This window comes from Ovis canadensis, chromosome 3 (assembly GCF_042477335.2).
Source record: "Ovis canadensis isolate MfBH-ARS-UI-01 breed Bighorn chromosome 3, ARS-UI_OviCan_v2, whole genome shotgun sequence".
NCBI classification, from domain to species: Eukaryota; Metazoa; Chordata; class Mammalia; order Artiodactyla; family Bovidae; genus Ovis; species Ovis canadensis.
The window spans coordinates 154,155,161-154,171,155 of NC_091247.1; the positions used below are offsets into that span (position 1 = coordinate 154,155,161).

Genomic DNA, 15,995 nt, shown 5'->3' on the forward strand with positions numbered 1-15,995 from the left:
CATAAGGGTGGTATTATCTATGTATCTGAGGTTATTGATATTTCTCCCGACAATCTTGATTCCAGCTTGTTTTACATCCAGCCCAGGGTTTCTCATGATGTACTCTACATATAAGTTAAATAAGCAGGGTGACAATATACAGCCTTGATGCACTCCTTTCCCTATTTGGAAACAGTCTGTTGTTCCATGCCCAGTTCTAACTGTTGCTTCCCGACCTGCATACAGATTTCTCAAGAGGCAGGTCAGGTGACCTGGTATTCCCATCTCTTTCAGAATCTTCCACACTTTCTTGTGATACACACAGTCAAAGGTTTTGGCATAATCAAGAAAGCAGAAGTAGATGTTTTTCTGGAATTGTCTTGCTTTTTCAATGATTCAGAGGATGTTGGCAATTTGATCTCTGGTTCCTCTGCCTTTTCTAAAACCAGCTTGAACATCTGGAAGTTCATGGTTCACGTATTGCTGAAGTCTGGCTTGGAAAATTTTGAGCATTACTTTACTAGCGTGTGAGATGATTGCAATTGTGCGGTAGTTTGAGCATTCTTTGGGACTGCCTTTCTTTGGGATTGGAATGAAAACTGACCTTTTCCAGTCCTGTGGCCACTGCTGAGTTTTCCAGATTTGCTGATATATTGAGTGCAGCACTTTCACAGCTTCATCTTTTAGGATTTGAAATAGCTCACCTGGAATTCCATCACCTCCACTAGCTTTGTTCATAGTGATGCTTCCTAAGGCCCACTTGACTTCACATTCCAGGATGTCTGGCTCTACGTGAATGACCACACCATCATGATTAACTGGGTCATAAAGTTCTTTTTTGTACAGTTCTTCCATGTATTATTGCCACCTCTTCTTAATATCTTCTGCTTCTGTTAGATCCATACCGTTCCTTTCCTTTATTGAGCCCATCTTTGCATGAGATGTTTCCTTGGGTATCTCTAATTTTCTTGAAGAGTTCTCTAGTCTTTACCATTCTATTATTTTCCTCTATTTCTTTGCACTGATCATTGAGGAAGGCTTTCTTATCTCTCTTTGCTATTCTTTGGAACTCTGCATTCAAGTGGGTATATCTTTCCTTTTCTCCTATGCCTTTCACTTCTTTTCTTGTCACAGCTATTTGTAAGACCTCCTCAGACAGCTATTTTCCTTTTTTGCATTTCTTTTTCTTGGGGATGGTCTTGATCCCTGTCTCCTGTACAATGTCACAAACTTACATCCATAATTCATCAGGCACTTTGTCTATCAGATCTAATCCCTTGAATCTATTTCTCACTTCCACTATATAATCACAAGGGATTTGATTTAGGTCATACCTGAATGGTCTAGTGGTTTTCCCCACTTTCTTCAATTTAAGTCTGAATTTGGCAATAAGGAGTTCATGATCTGAGCCACAGTCAGCTCCCGGTCTTGTTTTTGCTGATTGTATAGAGCTTCTCCATCTTTGGCTCCATCATTACTTAGTGAAATTTCAAGCATCCCTTATGGCCTATATGTGTCCAATAAATACCTTTGCATTGTTTTTAAATAACTAATCTGACAGGACTTTATGCACAGAGAAGAATCAAAGATGAAATTCTATTATTCTTTTATCTAACAAGAAAAATGGCAGTTTACATTTCTTCTAGAATTATTGATGTCCATCTGAATATGGTTATCTAGTGATAACTAGCCAACATTAAGAACTTTCACAGAATAAACCCTATATTTCTTGAAATACTTAAAATGTCTTTAAAAGATGCTTTTAATAAGAATTTTACAATAACATGTTTTCATGATTACTAAACACAGAATAGGTCTTACTTTTATTTGTTCAATAGGCTTCTATAAAAGTATGGTTAGCTTAAAAAAATATAATTAAGTCTCTTCCCCCAAACTAATTTTGGTTAGCACAATGGAAATGTCTAGATTTTTAGGGCATCCCCAAACAGGGAAAGGGAAAGAAGAACGGAGAACTCAACTACACTAAAGGGTGACAAGTGCTGGTTGAGGGGGAGAAAGGAAAGAAAACCAAGAATGGAACGTGGGAAGGATTCTTGGGAGCATAAAGCCTCAAGACTGCACCCACACATCCTCATGTGCAACTCTCTAGATTCTCTAGTCAGGTGGCTCCCAGTGTATTAAAATATTACAACGTAAGGCAGGTCCTCAACCACGAAAACGGTTCGCCCCCTGAGTCAGTCTTGCCAGCTGGCAACGCAGTTATTGGTGCTATAAAGGACGATGGCTATGTCTCACTCATCGTCCCTCCTCCGGTGCCCGCCCCTCTCCTGCTTCTGCAATACTTCGAGTGCTGATCTATGTCTCCCCCTGGTGGCAACCGTCCAGGGACAAGCAGGCGCTCGGGCAAGGCAGGAGGGAACATGCCTGTAAATAACCATCGCGGCAAAGGAGCTGGGCGGCGGGTACCTCCTTTTGCAGCTTCTGCATACTGGTACAAGTCTGGCCTTCCCAGAAAACAGTTTCCCAAAGGTGGCGCTCACTCCAGTTTAGTTCTGTTTTTATCTGTCCAGCTTCATTCAGGTCTTACCGGTTGGGAATCTTTTGTTGTGACTTTCAGTTTTTAGGGCGTAACTTCCACGCATTTGGAAACGAGGGGGCGAAGGAGAGTCCAGACGGTAAATGGATTATAGACATCAGCACCGCCCCCCCCCCGCCCCCCGCCCTTATTCCGAAGAACTGAGGGATGTGGGAAACCAGATTGCTCCCTTAAATCCCAGATAGTACCCCCCTCCCCGGCCCTCGCTCCACCTTAGGTTTCCCCTGCTCTCGCCCTGTTCCATATACTGATCTGTTACTTTACTACTGCTTAGAAAGGTTGGAGATCGTCTCGAAGTCCGTTTCATTGTCCCCAACCCTTAAGTGGCCGAGAGTGGGGAGTCCAGAAGCGAGGATTCGGCTCATTTGCTGTAGGGCACAGTGTAGGGGGGTCCTCCGTGGACTCCGAGGGCAAGATGAGGATCACCGGTAAATCGGAAAGGGTGGGCTTATGACGCGCTATTTAGGAACAGGCGTGGGTGTAAAGAAGCGGAGATAAAACACAAACCGCTTGCCAAGGCGGCCAGGGCTTGTTCTACTAGACGGTTGGGGTCTGTGTCTGATGCCCGCAGCCCTGCGAGGCTGCCCAGCGGCTCCGCGGAGCCTGAAGCCTAGAGCGAGTAGAGGATCGCGGAGTGTCCTCAGCTCGAGCTGAGGGGGCAGGGAAGCCGAAAGCCCGGGGCGCCACTTCCTCAGCAGCTTCAGCTTCTGCGGGCCTATTCCCTAGCGGCTTTACCCTGAGATCCGCCTCTTCTCTGCCTCCCCCTTTCCGCGAACTGCCTCCGCCTCCTTCCTCTGCCTCCACCCTCAATCCCCAACCCTGTTTGTCTAGAGCTGGGTTAGGAGCCCTTGGTCGGCCAGAGCTTTGGATGTGGGTGCCAGACAATTCCACGGCGCCTCTCAAGATGGACAGCCGCTACACCAGCTCCGCGGGCCTCGGGGATTTAAACCAGCTGAGCACGGCCATCCCGGCCACGCGAGTGGAAGTGTCCGTGTCCTGCAGGTGAGGACGCAGCCCTTCCCCTCCGTCCTTTGCCCCCACATCTACTGGCTCGGTAGCGTTTGGCAAGCGCGCAGGGTACGCCGAGGCTCTGCGAGGGTGAGAAGTTGCGCCATGAGTGGGAAATAGCTCAGCTGTGGGTCTCGAGTCACCGCCGGGTCCAGTCGCAGAGAGAAGAGCCAGAATTAGGAGCGAGTGGTGGGCTATGGGACTGAGACTTTCTTTCTGGGAAATGCTGTAAAAGTTGACTGGGCTGTGACTCAGCGGCGGGAAACTCTGGCCGCCGCCCACTTTATGAGCCCTTTTTCGTGTCCCAAACTCGATCTGTGGGGTTGGATGATGACAGGAATCGAAGGGCACAGCATTGCCAAAAGCGCTTGTGACCAATGCGCTCAGTGGCCCAGGACTCCCTCTGCTAGGCTATGCAAACCTGAGGTTGTCACAGTTGGCTCCAAACCGGGCAGCTTCCTCCCCACCCACTTCCTGGAGCAATCCAGCTTGGTTCCCCGCCTCCTCGCCTCCACCTCCCCCGGGAGCCTTTTTGCCTTTGACCTACTACGTACAGATTTCCACCGCAGCCTTACCTAAACTGTGGGAAGGCAAGACTTTCTGCCTGCAAGTGGATACATTTGAGTGCCTGTAAAACCTACACTCTGCTGTACATCTCAAACTCCTTTGGCTGACGTTCTTTGGGTCAGTTTCCTTGTAAATAAAGTAGTGTAATTGCTATATCGCAGATGATTTTAAGATGACAACACTGAGTGGAACCCACTGCCATGTTTGCAGACTTTGATCTTTCTCAGTGGAAAAACCTGTACACTTTTCACTTGTTTTTAAAGCCCTCAAATCCTTTCCTTCCTTTTTTTAACAACAACAACAAAAAAGAAGAAATCTTGAAGAAATCTAATAAACATGGTTAAGTATCGATGTAAATAAACCCCTAGGCTTAAAATACTGTCAGTCTAGTAATATTTAATTTTGCATTGTCACAGACTAACCCTGAAAGCCAGAAGAATGATTTCTTAAGGCTGGCTTCAGACCATTAGACACTAATGCTGATAGTGACAGCTAAATGCTGCCTGAGATTTCTGTCAGCTGAACAAGTAAAACTGTATGGAAAATTCTTCTTAGACATTAATTTCTAGATCTTTTTTTCTTTTCTGAAGCTGGCTTTGGATGCTAGAGGGAGGTTATCAGTATTTAACAGGTAATGCATAGCCTGAAGTCCTATAATGACAGCATTTTCTAGAGTTCTTATTTTCTGCTGAAATCCTGTAAATCTGCATGGCATGTGGCCTGTATGAGGAATGAATACAAATGAAAGTTAAGTCTGAATTTCCCATAAACTTTTTAGGGGTTGTGGAGAAATTATACTTTAGCTAGTCTACCTGCCAATAAGGTCCATATTTAACCGCTCTCTCTCCCCCCTCTGATGCGTGTTTGCTGTGGTGCTGGGAACCCTGGTCAATTGGCTTGAATCCAGTTTCTTTCAGCTTGCTACCTCAGAACCTGGAGAGCCCCTTGTTTCACCCATTTTTTGATACCATTGATTTCATGTATTGTTTTTAATTTTTAATGTTCAAATAAAAAAGTTCTGGAAGAAAACCCAAGTACTTGTAGCACTTATATTGTTGATAATTGAGTCTTGTGATGATAGATGATGGTGTCCCTGGGGCTTTGGCATAGGAGATCTGGTTATACATTCTGGCTTTATATATATTCTGATGTCTAAAATGAAGATAATTTTGGCATTTATCTTATATAGGGTGTTATCAGAGTTTAATAAAATGATATCTGAAAAACACTAACAATGTAGGCATGAAAAAGTTAAAAATATTAGCTATTATTATGATATTGGAAATAGTATTTATTGAATCAGTGTATTGCATATGGTTCAGCTATGGAATTCTGTAAATAGTCCTTCTGTTCTGAGCTTCAATAAATTGGTTAAAGAAGACACAGATAGAGGCAGCCTCAGGATATCTGTTCTTTCTCTTTATTCTTTGATATATATAAAGAGCATATTTCCTAGATTGTCTGTAGGGATTTTACCTAGCAGCAAGGCGCAGTTGTAGGTCCCTTAGCCTTACCATTGGCAAGCAGAGCAAGGAATCACCTTGCTTTTTCATATTGAAGACTTTTGATGATTTGCTGATGACCCTTTTGATAACCTCCTTTCATTATGCCCAGTCTAAGATTTTTTAAAAGCTTTATGATGTTTGCATCTTCATTTTGAGTGAGGTGAGAAAATCAACAATTGAAGCTTGAAGTTAAATATCATTCGTGGAAATCATTTAGTCTATTCACTTAAGGAAGTGTTTGAGTGTCTCTTATGTTTAGCACTATGCCATGTTCCATGAGAAATGCATGAGAAGTTCTCTAAAAACGTGAAATCTTCTTGGGAGATAAATATTATATAACATATAATAACATAGGACTAAATCCAAAGATGAGGTTCATGAAGAGAAATGGAAGATATTATTGTGGAACAGAGTACTTGGAATGTACTACAAAGAGGAAATGGGGCATGAGTGGAGACAAGGCAGATTGGCATGGTTTTATGAGAGAAACAGCAGTGCAGTTTCTGTAGTAGCTACAAAGTTGGTGTGTTAAAGTGACAAATATTTTCTAGCTATATTTATGCAGAGATAAAGCTCCTACTCTTTAACTTACCTTCTATTCATTATTCAGCTCTTTTTGCATTCATTTTAAAAATTTATGTTAAATTGTAAGTTTTAAGATTTTTAAGTTATTGGGTTGCCTAATTAAAATGTCTATAGATGAAATGACACAACCTTAGAAACATAAAATAGCATTGCTGTTTTATTCTGAAAACATAGTAATATAAAATAAAGGTAAAAACAATAGGAAAAGTAATATGCAGTAATTAACTGTTTTCCCTGAGACCTTGGTTTGTTGCACTGTTTCTCACACATTGTTTTGATGACTTTGTTATTGTCATGTCATTTTGATAAGCCAATGAGAAACTGGGATAGCAGTCTATATTTCTAGACTTTGTAGATTAGACATCACAAGTGAATCTTATTGAAGCAATAATCCTATAATGGTAATAAAATTAATTTAAAAATCTAGTGTGGAAGGAAGAATACAAAGTGGAAAGTAATGAGTGTGTATTTTGTACTAGGATTTCTATAAAGCACTTCCTGACCTGGCTTTAGGAGAAGGCAATGGCAACCCACTCCAGTACTCTTGCCTGGAAAATCCCATGGACAGAGGAGCCTGGTAGGCTGCAGTCCATGAGGTCTCTAAGAGTCCGACACGACTGAGCGACTTCACTTTCACTTTCACTTTTCACTTTCATGCATTGGAGAAGGAAATGGCAACCCACTCCAATATTCTTGCTTGGAGAATCCCAGGGACGGAGGAGCCTGGTGGGCTGCTATCTATGGGGTCGCACAGAGTCAGACACGACTGAAGTGACTTAGCAGCAGCAGCAGCAGACCTGGCTTTAACTGTCTTGCCTAATCTCCCACTACTCCTCACATAAGCTCTATGACTGAACATAGTGTCGACTTAAAAAATAGTCACAACCTACAAGTTGAGAGCTATGTTTTATTTGGTAGGAATTTTTAGGACTTCAAGCCCAGGAGACAGCTTCTCAAGTGACTCTGAGAAAACTGCTCCTAGGAGGCACAGGGAGGAGTCAGGTTATATGGAAATTTGCAACAAGGGGAAGGTAGTCTGAACATCAAAAGACTATTGTTAATTATGGAAAACCAGATATCCCAAGTTAAGGAATTTAGCACTTTTCTATGTATGGGAAGATGCAAGAGTCTGGGTTTACTGAAATTATTCCTTTAATATGCATCCCAGCTATCTGGGACAAGCTGCTCACCAGGGGGACTGGCTGATGACTGCCGGATTGTTTTTCTTGGGTGCCCTCTGGGCTCAGAAATTCACATTCGGAGGGCCGGAATAACAGATTGCTGTGATATCCTTATTAGTTGATATAGCAGGAAATACTCCATTTCACAGTAGCCTAACAACTATGTGCTTATATATGCAAAAGTTGGTGCCAGATAAAAGTTAACTACAGAACAGTACTAAGAGGTACAGTCCCAAGGCATGCTCTGTTATCTTGTTGAACCAAACTTTCTTTGTGTGTGTGGCTGTGCACATGCTCTTCTCTGACCTGAATGTCCCTTCTTCCATTCCCTTCCTTCTCGATTATCATTGTCTCCTTCTTCCAGACTCAGATATAACATAATTTTCTATCATGCTCCTCTCCCAAGCTGTATTTTGGTATATTCTAAGAGCAGCTGGAAATGGCAGCCTACTCCAGTATTCTTGCCTGGGAAATCTCATGGACAGAGGAGCCTGGCAGGCTACAGTCCGTGGGTTGCAGAGTCGGACATGACTGAGCAACTAAGCATTCAAAGCAACTAATATGTACCAGTATCATAGTTAAAATTACTGGTCTCTGTAGTCTTCTTGAGGACAAGTTTTGTCTCTTTCATGTCTATGCATTCTGAACTTGGCACAGTATAAGTAGTCAATAAATGCTAGATGCTATAATTCTCTGAATGAATCATCTGGCAAGGGATAGAGGTTTGCTTGTTAAAATATAGACTCTTAGATTCCAAACTAGATGTACTGAATGAAAATGCCTGGAACTAAGGCCCAGGAATCTGTACATTTAGCATGTTTACCATGTGCTGGTTACACACATTAAACTAAAAAAAAAAATATTGGTGAAATGAACAAATCTGTGAATAAATCAACACTGAACCTAGTAGTCAGAAATTTCTGTTTGCTTTGTATAGTGTCATTAGTGATTCATTCGCAACTTGTACCACCCATCCCAGCAAGCTGACAAGATGTCAGGCCTTATTGGCACTGCAGTCTTCTCAGATACCTGATATATATATATATATGTTTTAATTGGAGGATAATTGCTTTACAATGTTATGTTGGTTTCTGTTATACAACAACTTGAATCACCAGAGAGCATGGAACTTAGTTCCCTGTATTATACGGCTGCTTCCCTCTAGTATCTATTTTACACAAGGTAGTATGTTTGTCAGTGCTATGCTCTCAGTTCGTCCCACTCTTTCCTTTCCCCACTGTGTCCACAAGTCTGTTCTTTACATCTGTGTCTCTATTCCTGCCATGCAATAGGTTAATCAGTACCATTTTTCTAGATTCCACATATATGTGTTAATGTATATTTGTTTTTCTCCTTCTGATTTACTTCACTCTGTTCAACAGGCTGTAGGTTCATCCACCTCACTACCACTGACTCAAATTTGTTCCTCTAATGGCTGTGTGATATTCTATTGTGTACCACATCTTTTTTTTCCCATTCATCTGTTGATGGATATATAGGTTGCTTCCATGTCCTGGCTATTGTAAATAGTGCTGCTATGAACATTGGGGTACATGTGTCTTTTTGAATTATGGTTTTCTCCGGGTATATGCTCAGGAGTGGGATTGCTGGGTCGTATGGTAGTTTTATTCCTAGCTTTTTAAGAAATCTATATTTTACTCCTTCCTACATATAGTGCAGAAGGGTTCCCTTTTCTTCATCCTCTCCAGCATTTATTGTTTGTAGATTTTTTGATGATGGCCATTCTGACTGGTAAGAGGTGATACCTTGTTGTAATTTTGATTTGCATTTCTCTAATATGTGGTGTTGAGCATATTTTCATCTATTTGTTGGTCATCTGTGTGTCTTCTTTGTCAGACACCTCATATTATATAAGGCTTATGGATTGTCTTTTGGAAGTTTTTTACCAGATTTTTTTTTCTTTTACCATTTCTCTATACACCAAAAGTTTTAATTTACTAGTTTGATGAGTTTATGTCTCTATGACTATAGTTACTCGGTTTGTATTAACAATACTGTCAATTAAAAAAAAAAACAACACACACACACATGCAACCTAAAGTTGAGAGTTAGGTTTTATTCGGTGAGAATGCTAAGACTCAAGCCTGGGAGACAGTATCTCAGGTGACCCTGAGAGACACTGACTCAGAGGAAGCAGGGGAGGAGCCAAGGTATATACAGGAGGGGCAAGTAATCTGAATATTAAAAGATTACTGTTAATTAAGAGAAAGTTAAATCTCTCAAGAGATTTAGAGGTTAAATCTAAAGAGATTTAGTGATCTAATAAGATAAAGTGATCTTCTATGTATGGGAAAAGATTTAGAGATCTTCTCAAGCTGCAAGCATCCAGGCTTGTGAAATCATTTCATTCATATGCATCTAGCTCTCTGAGGCCAATCCTGCTTTCTTTATTATTCACATACTGGTTCCTTGTATACTGTAAAAGATGGTGAATGTGGCAGATGGCCACCTGCCTCTCACTTCCCCCTAGCTCCTGTGTGCTTACTGGGGAGGAAGTAGCTGATGGCTTTCAAATAACTGACTTTCTTTCACCTGAGCTCAGAAATTTGCATTTGGAAAAGACTTGTTTACTTGTACAGCATAGAGGAGAAAACATTTCATTTCATAGTCTCTCCCCACGGTTGGAAATTCGACCATATTGGGAGATATTTCATAACCATTGTTTCTTTTGTCCCATGTTGCTGGGAGACTGATCCTAGGTCAGGTGGAAATTTTTTGTTGGTAAGTCATTCCAGGTGTTAATTTCTGGATTAGGTCCATTAATGGATAATAGATTCTCTGAATCCTCTATCTTCTAACCTAATAGGATCCAGGAGATATTTCCCTTGTTGTTTCTTCCTATTTCTACCTAGAATCACACTATTACAATTATTCTACATTATAAACGTGATCTGTTTCTTCAAGCTGTTTAGCTGTCATTAATTTGGCTGGGCCTGGTTATACATCATCTAATACAAGAGAAAACAATCTTATGAAATAAACAGATTACAAGCAATATAGCTAATAACTTGTTAAAGTTACAAGTAGGGATTCAAATCATGAGCTTCCGACACCAAACTGTCTTCCTAAAAGATCACCAAGGCTAGGAAGTGGATCATCTAAGGCAGCAATATAATTTTTCCTGTGAGTCATTAAATGTGTTATATTAGAGGATTCATCTGGTATGAAAACATAACATTTAGTTTGAATTATAGCACTGTTGCCCCCTTGAGATCTGCTAAGGATAGCAAGGGCCATACGATTTTGTAATACAACTTTTCTCCACATAGAGACTCAGAATTTAGTAGGCTAATAGCCTGGCTGCTATCATTTAAGGCCTTTTGAGTGAATTCTGTTAAGGCTTCAATGTGAGAAATAATTTCTCACATTGCAAAGAAGGTGCAAAAGTAGCTGCTAAAAGATCATACCAGTGAAATACAGATCTCTTGGTTCTTCAGGCTCATATTGATGGTAAATTTGCTGGAGTTCCATCTAAGATTGTACATAAATGGCCTTGAGCCTAAGGGAATCTTAAAGTATACCTTCCTAGCCCTCTTGGCAGAAGCCAGGGTCATAAATTGAACCCACAAAGCCATAGAGTCCCCTTAGTTGCCAGCCAGTTTATTTCTAGTTTTCTAACCCAATCTGTTCCATATCAATCACTTTCTTGAAGAGACATGGTACACTGGCAGTTTTCATAAGATACCCAGCCTAATTTTCTAGTTTTATTAAGTTGATTTTCTTTGTTATGATTTAATTGTTCTAAGCATAGGGGGTGCCTTTAGACTTAGATGACCATAGCCTAGTGTTAACAAATAAAGCCATCCCATAACTGAGGAAGTGTCCCTCCTAAAAGTCTAGAGTGTACATTTTTGTTGTTGTTGTTGTTGTTTTTTAGTGAAATTTAGCGTGTTGTTCTGACTGAACTAGAATAATCTGGAGGGAAAATTCATGTTTATGGCCAGGGTTAGAATAAGTGTGTTTGACTGGGCAAGTAAGTGAGTCCCATCGAGTGACAGCAGCCCAAACAGAAAACTGTAATTCCTTTCTTCTAAAATAAACTTTCTAAGAGCCATCCAATCAGAACTTTGGAGGGGAGAAACCCACCAAGGTAAACCAGAGGTAATGGATGCAGGTAATTGACCACAACCGAACAATTTGATTGATTTCTAAAATTTGCATAAGATTGTGCCAGTGATTAAAATAAAAAACTTAATTTACAAGTGCAAGAGTCCAAGAGAACAAGAAGAAAACATTATGAACAATCGTACAAGTCAGGTCCAGGATCTCGGTTCAGTTGCCTACTTTTGATGTCATCTTCTTGTCCTGGCGTTGGTCTTTCCCTGTTATCAGAGCACTGCTTTAAGGTAAGTTTGAAAGTCAGCAGTTCTCCTTATATACCAGTCTCATGCAGGAGCCCTTTTTAGGTGAGAATTATGAATTCAAGAGTCAATTCCCTGTCTCCCAAGCTTGAGTTCTAACATTCCCACTGAATAAAACTTAACTCTCAACTTTTAGGTTGCGCATATGTTTTTAGTTAACAGTATCTTCCTCAATAAGGTGTTAGAAATATTCTTTTCAATGACATGCTGCAACTGCTTTAATGGGATTGAAATAGGAATTTATGTGCTGCTAGTTAAACAAAATGATTGTAAAAATGAAAGTTATATAAGCCTAAGGTTAAATAGATTACAGTAAAACAAAGTTAGTTCAGTTCAGTTCAGTCACTCAATCGTGTCCGACTCTTTGCAACCCCATGAATTGCAGCACGCCAGGCCTCGCTGTCCATCACCAACTCCCGGAGTTCACTCAGACTCATGTCCATCGAGTCCGTGATGCCATCCAGCCATCTCATCCTCTGTTGTCCCCTTCTCCTCCTGCCCCCAATCCCTCCCAGCATCACAGTCTTTTCCAATGAGTCAACTCTTCACATGAGGTGGCCAAAATACTGGAGTTTCAGCTTTAGCATCATTCCTTCCAAAGAAATCCCAGGGCTGATCTCCTTCAGAATGGGCTGGTTGGATCTCCTTGCAGTCCAAGGGACTCTCAAGAGTCTTCTCCAATACCAAAGTTCAAAAGCATCAATTCTTTGGCGCTCAGCCTTCTTCACAGTCCAACTCTCACATCCATACATGACTACTGGAAAAACTGTAGCCTTGACTAGACGGACCTTAGTCGGCAAGGAAGCGTCTTTCAACTTCATGACTGCAGTCATTATCTGCAGTGATTTTGGAGCCCAAACAAATAAAGTCTGACACTGTTTCCCCATCTATTTCCCATGAAGTGATGGGACTGGATGCCATGATCTTTGTTTTCGGAATGTTGAGCTTTAAGCCAACTTTTTCACTCTCCTCTTTCACTTTCATCAAGAGGCTTTTTAGTTCCTCTTCACTTTCTACCATAGGGGTGGTGTCATCTGCATATCTGAGGTTATTGATATTTCTCCCGGCAATCTTGATTCCAGCTTGTGTTTCTTCCAGTCCAGCGTTTCTCATGATGTACTCTGCATATAAGTTAAATAAGCATGGTGACAATATACAGCCTTGACGTACTCCTTTTCCTGTTTGGAACCAGTTAAGGCATACTCAAAAGTTATTACTTTGTATTTTAGTAACTACATTTTGTTAGACATCTAGACTCTGCTATCATCTATGCTCTATTTTTTTAATCTGTGGGTTGAGAATGTTATGCATTCATGTGCTACTGCTCATCTCATTTCAATCCATGTTCAATGACATCACATTTGGTGGCTTGAAACTGACCATAGGTGGAATATTTATAAGTGACAAACACTGCAAATCAGAGTTTGATTTATTGTTTTGTTGTTGTCTACACATAAGGCATTCTGTGGGAATCAGTTGGCTCTACAGAATTTATAAGAAAAGTATTATATATATTATTATTTGTAAATTGTGTGCTCATCTACACATATTTTATATCAATAAAATTTATAATAAATTATGTATATACATGCATTTAGCTTTTTTGGGGAAAACCTGTGATTAAAGATATTTGCACATGACTGTTTATAGGCCTTTTGTAAAAGATATAGCATATACAGGGGAAAATTATTGCTGTTAGATTTCACTGTTAGAGATGCTGATATCAAGTTTGGCTCTGTTTCTGGTTTTACTGTTTACTATAAGTGGGGTTGTGTGGTCTATGAAAATTTTGGCAGCCTGCAAGTATATTGTGAGTGAAATAAGGAGATTGAAATGTTGTATAGTTTTTCCTTTCTTCTCCTTTTCATGTGGTCCTTTCTACATCCTTATTCTTCTTTACTTTGAAGAGGTTTTTGTTTCTCCATCTACTAGTGGAATGTACTTTTCAAATTTAGGTGTTATAGTTCCAACTCATTTAGTGATTCATTGACCACTGGAGGAAGCAAATTGAGATTTGAAGAGACAGAATCTGATTGGTCCAGTGAGAAATGGTCTCATTTGAAACAGATAACTGATACTGTTTTGAAATCTTTGGTGCAAAAGAATCAAAGTGCTCAAACACAATTGGCAGCTCCACCCCAGTCCACATTGGTTTATTTCTTAGACACACTTTACCATTCTTTTGTCAGACAAAAGGTTTGATGTTAGCATGTAAGTAGTGTTTCAAATGATCTGAGCTAGGAAAGTAAGTCACAATGTGGGAGTTGCCTAGGTATATCTTAGCAGAGAAAAGCGTTGCTCTTGTTCTGTCAGTAGTTTGGTCCACTCTGCATGTATGTATGTATGTGTGTATATATATATAAATGCTAATATATGTATTAGCACTTGGAATGTTCAAAACAGCCTTGTGAGGTCGAGAATGTGCATCTAGAAGCAATTCACAAAGCAAGGCCCCATGAGAGAGGGTGCTAAAGCTGTGCTTTTTTAGGTATGCTGTTTGTGGCATAACAGTCAGAAACCTGAATTCCTCACTTGATTTTATTCAAGTCAGAGAAGAAAAACAATTCCTCTCAAAGAGGTTTTATCCATCTGTTAGCCTGTTTTATAACAATAGCCAGTTTGCTGGCTCTTGAGGAGCATGGGTGTGGAACTAGACCACAGGAACCTCTTTGTTTCTCAATTTCTTCATTTGTAAAGTGGAGATAACAATAGTCCCTACCTCTTATATTCGTTTTGAGGGTTACATAAGCTAATATAGCTACATGAGTTAAAATAATGTTTGTCATGTAATTGCAAATAGATATAAGCACAAAATAAAAATCACCCAGTATTTCATCAAACTATATCTGTTTAGTTCATTTCTCTCTGTTAGTAGGTGAAGATATTGAGTAATAGCCTCCGAACTGAGAAGGAATTTTGAAACTGAAAAAAGGAGCAAGCAAATGAAGTTTCTGTTATGAAGTTTACTGTGGATAACGTATAGGCAGGAAAGATGAGGTGGACAGAAGATCCAGAGGCATTGACAACAGTACTCTGCACTGCCAAAAGGGATACAGGGGGCTCTACAGGAGCCAAAGGTAAAAACAGAATCTGACTACCAAGTGAGAAGCATATCCACAGGCTAGAACAGGGGGCACCCACCCTGCTTAACCATCTCAGCAAAAGGCACTCTTCCAGCTTTCATTTTAAATGAAGGCAAGGGTAAAAGGGAACTCAGTCTGGCTTGAGTGCATTAGTTTGTGAGTTAGGCTAAATCTCAGTCAGGTGGAAAGGACTGCAGACCGAGATGGAGCTGAAAAGGTGGAGCCAGTATGCTTCAGCTACAATATGGCCTGCACTATCTTTATCCACCATTCTTCCAAGAATACTCTAGAGCCAGATATCAGGAGTTTACCTGCCATCCCCACACATTGTCCCCATGTTATAAGGTTGGAAGACAACGACCCCTAACATTACTTCAGCAATGGACATTGGCAGCAATCTATACCTGTAAGTCAGAGCAATTGTGGATGTCAGCATAGGTGGTGGCCCAGGACAGGAATGCAATAGTGGAGTTATGTGGCACTAATCCTAGAAGGAAAACACTAAGGATAATAAGTGTTTTAAAGGTTGTGCTTGCCTTAGTTGTTCAACCATGCTGACTCTTTGCAACCCCACCAGGCTCCTTTATTCATAGGATTCTCCAGGCAAAAATACTGGAGTAGATAGTCACTCCCTTCTCCAGGGGATCTTCCTGACCCAGAACCTGGAGCTTCTGCATTGCAGGCAGATTCTTTATTGTCTGAGCCACTGGGGAAGGCCTTTTAAAGATAGCAAGAAAGGCAAACTTCATTCAGAAAGTATTCTGTAGTTTGTTCTCCATGAGCCAGGATCACCCTGGACTTTGGCACTTTTCCCAAAGGACAATACCAGACATTTTGTCCCTTTACATTAGAACCAGGCAGGGAGATATTATATGTGGGGCTTTAGTAGGGGCCCATAAAAGAAGCCCTATTTCAGTCTCCCATTTGATTTCTATATGGGAGATCACCTTGATTATTCTGGGCCTTCTCTTAGACAGAAAGATTGAGTAATTACTATGTTAAGGCCTAGCCTAGCCCTTGTCCCCAAGGTAAAAGAATACCAAACCCCATGTGAGGGGTACTCCATTACATCTCCAATCTAAAATAATCTTCCCAGGTAGGAGGTTCTGTGGCACTCCTAGGATAAGACCTGCATCCCACTGGATAGG

The 15,995-nt window shown here is 40.8% G+C and overlaps 1 protein-coding gene across 3 annotated transcripts in view; it reads left to right on the forward strand.

Moving 5' to 3' along the window:
- The first annotated feature begins 2,555 nt into the window (after positions 1-2,555).
- Positions 2,556-15,995, forward strand: part of CPNE8 (copine 8) — a 267,087-nt gene continuing 253,647 nt past the window's right edge. For 2 of the 3 annotated variants that reach the window (XR_011255932.1, XM_069584636.1), the window contains exon 1: positions 2,556-3,538. Coding sequence is in view for 1 of the 3 variants with exons in the window: in XM_069584636.1 (XP_069440737.1) it covers positions 3,405-3,538 (134 nt within the window). In the remaining 2 variants the exon portion in view is untranslated. The remainder of the gene's footprint in view (positions 3,539-15,995) is intronic. The other variant, XM_069584637.1, reaches the window with a different exon arrangement.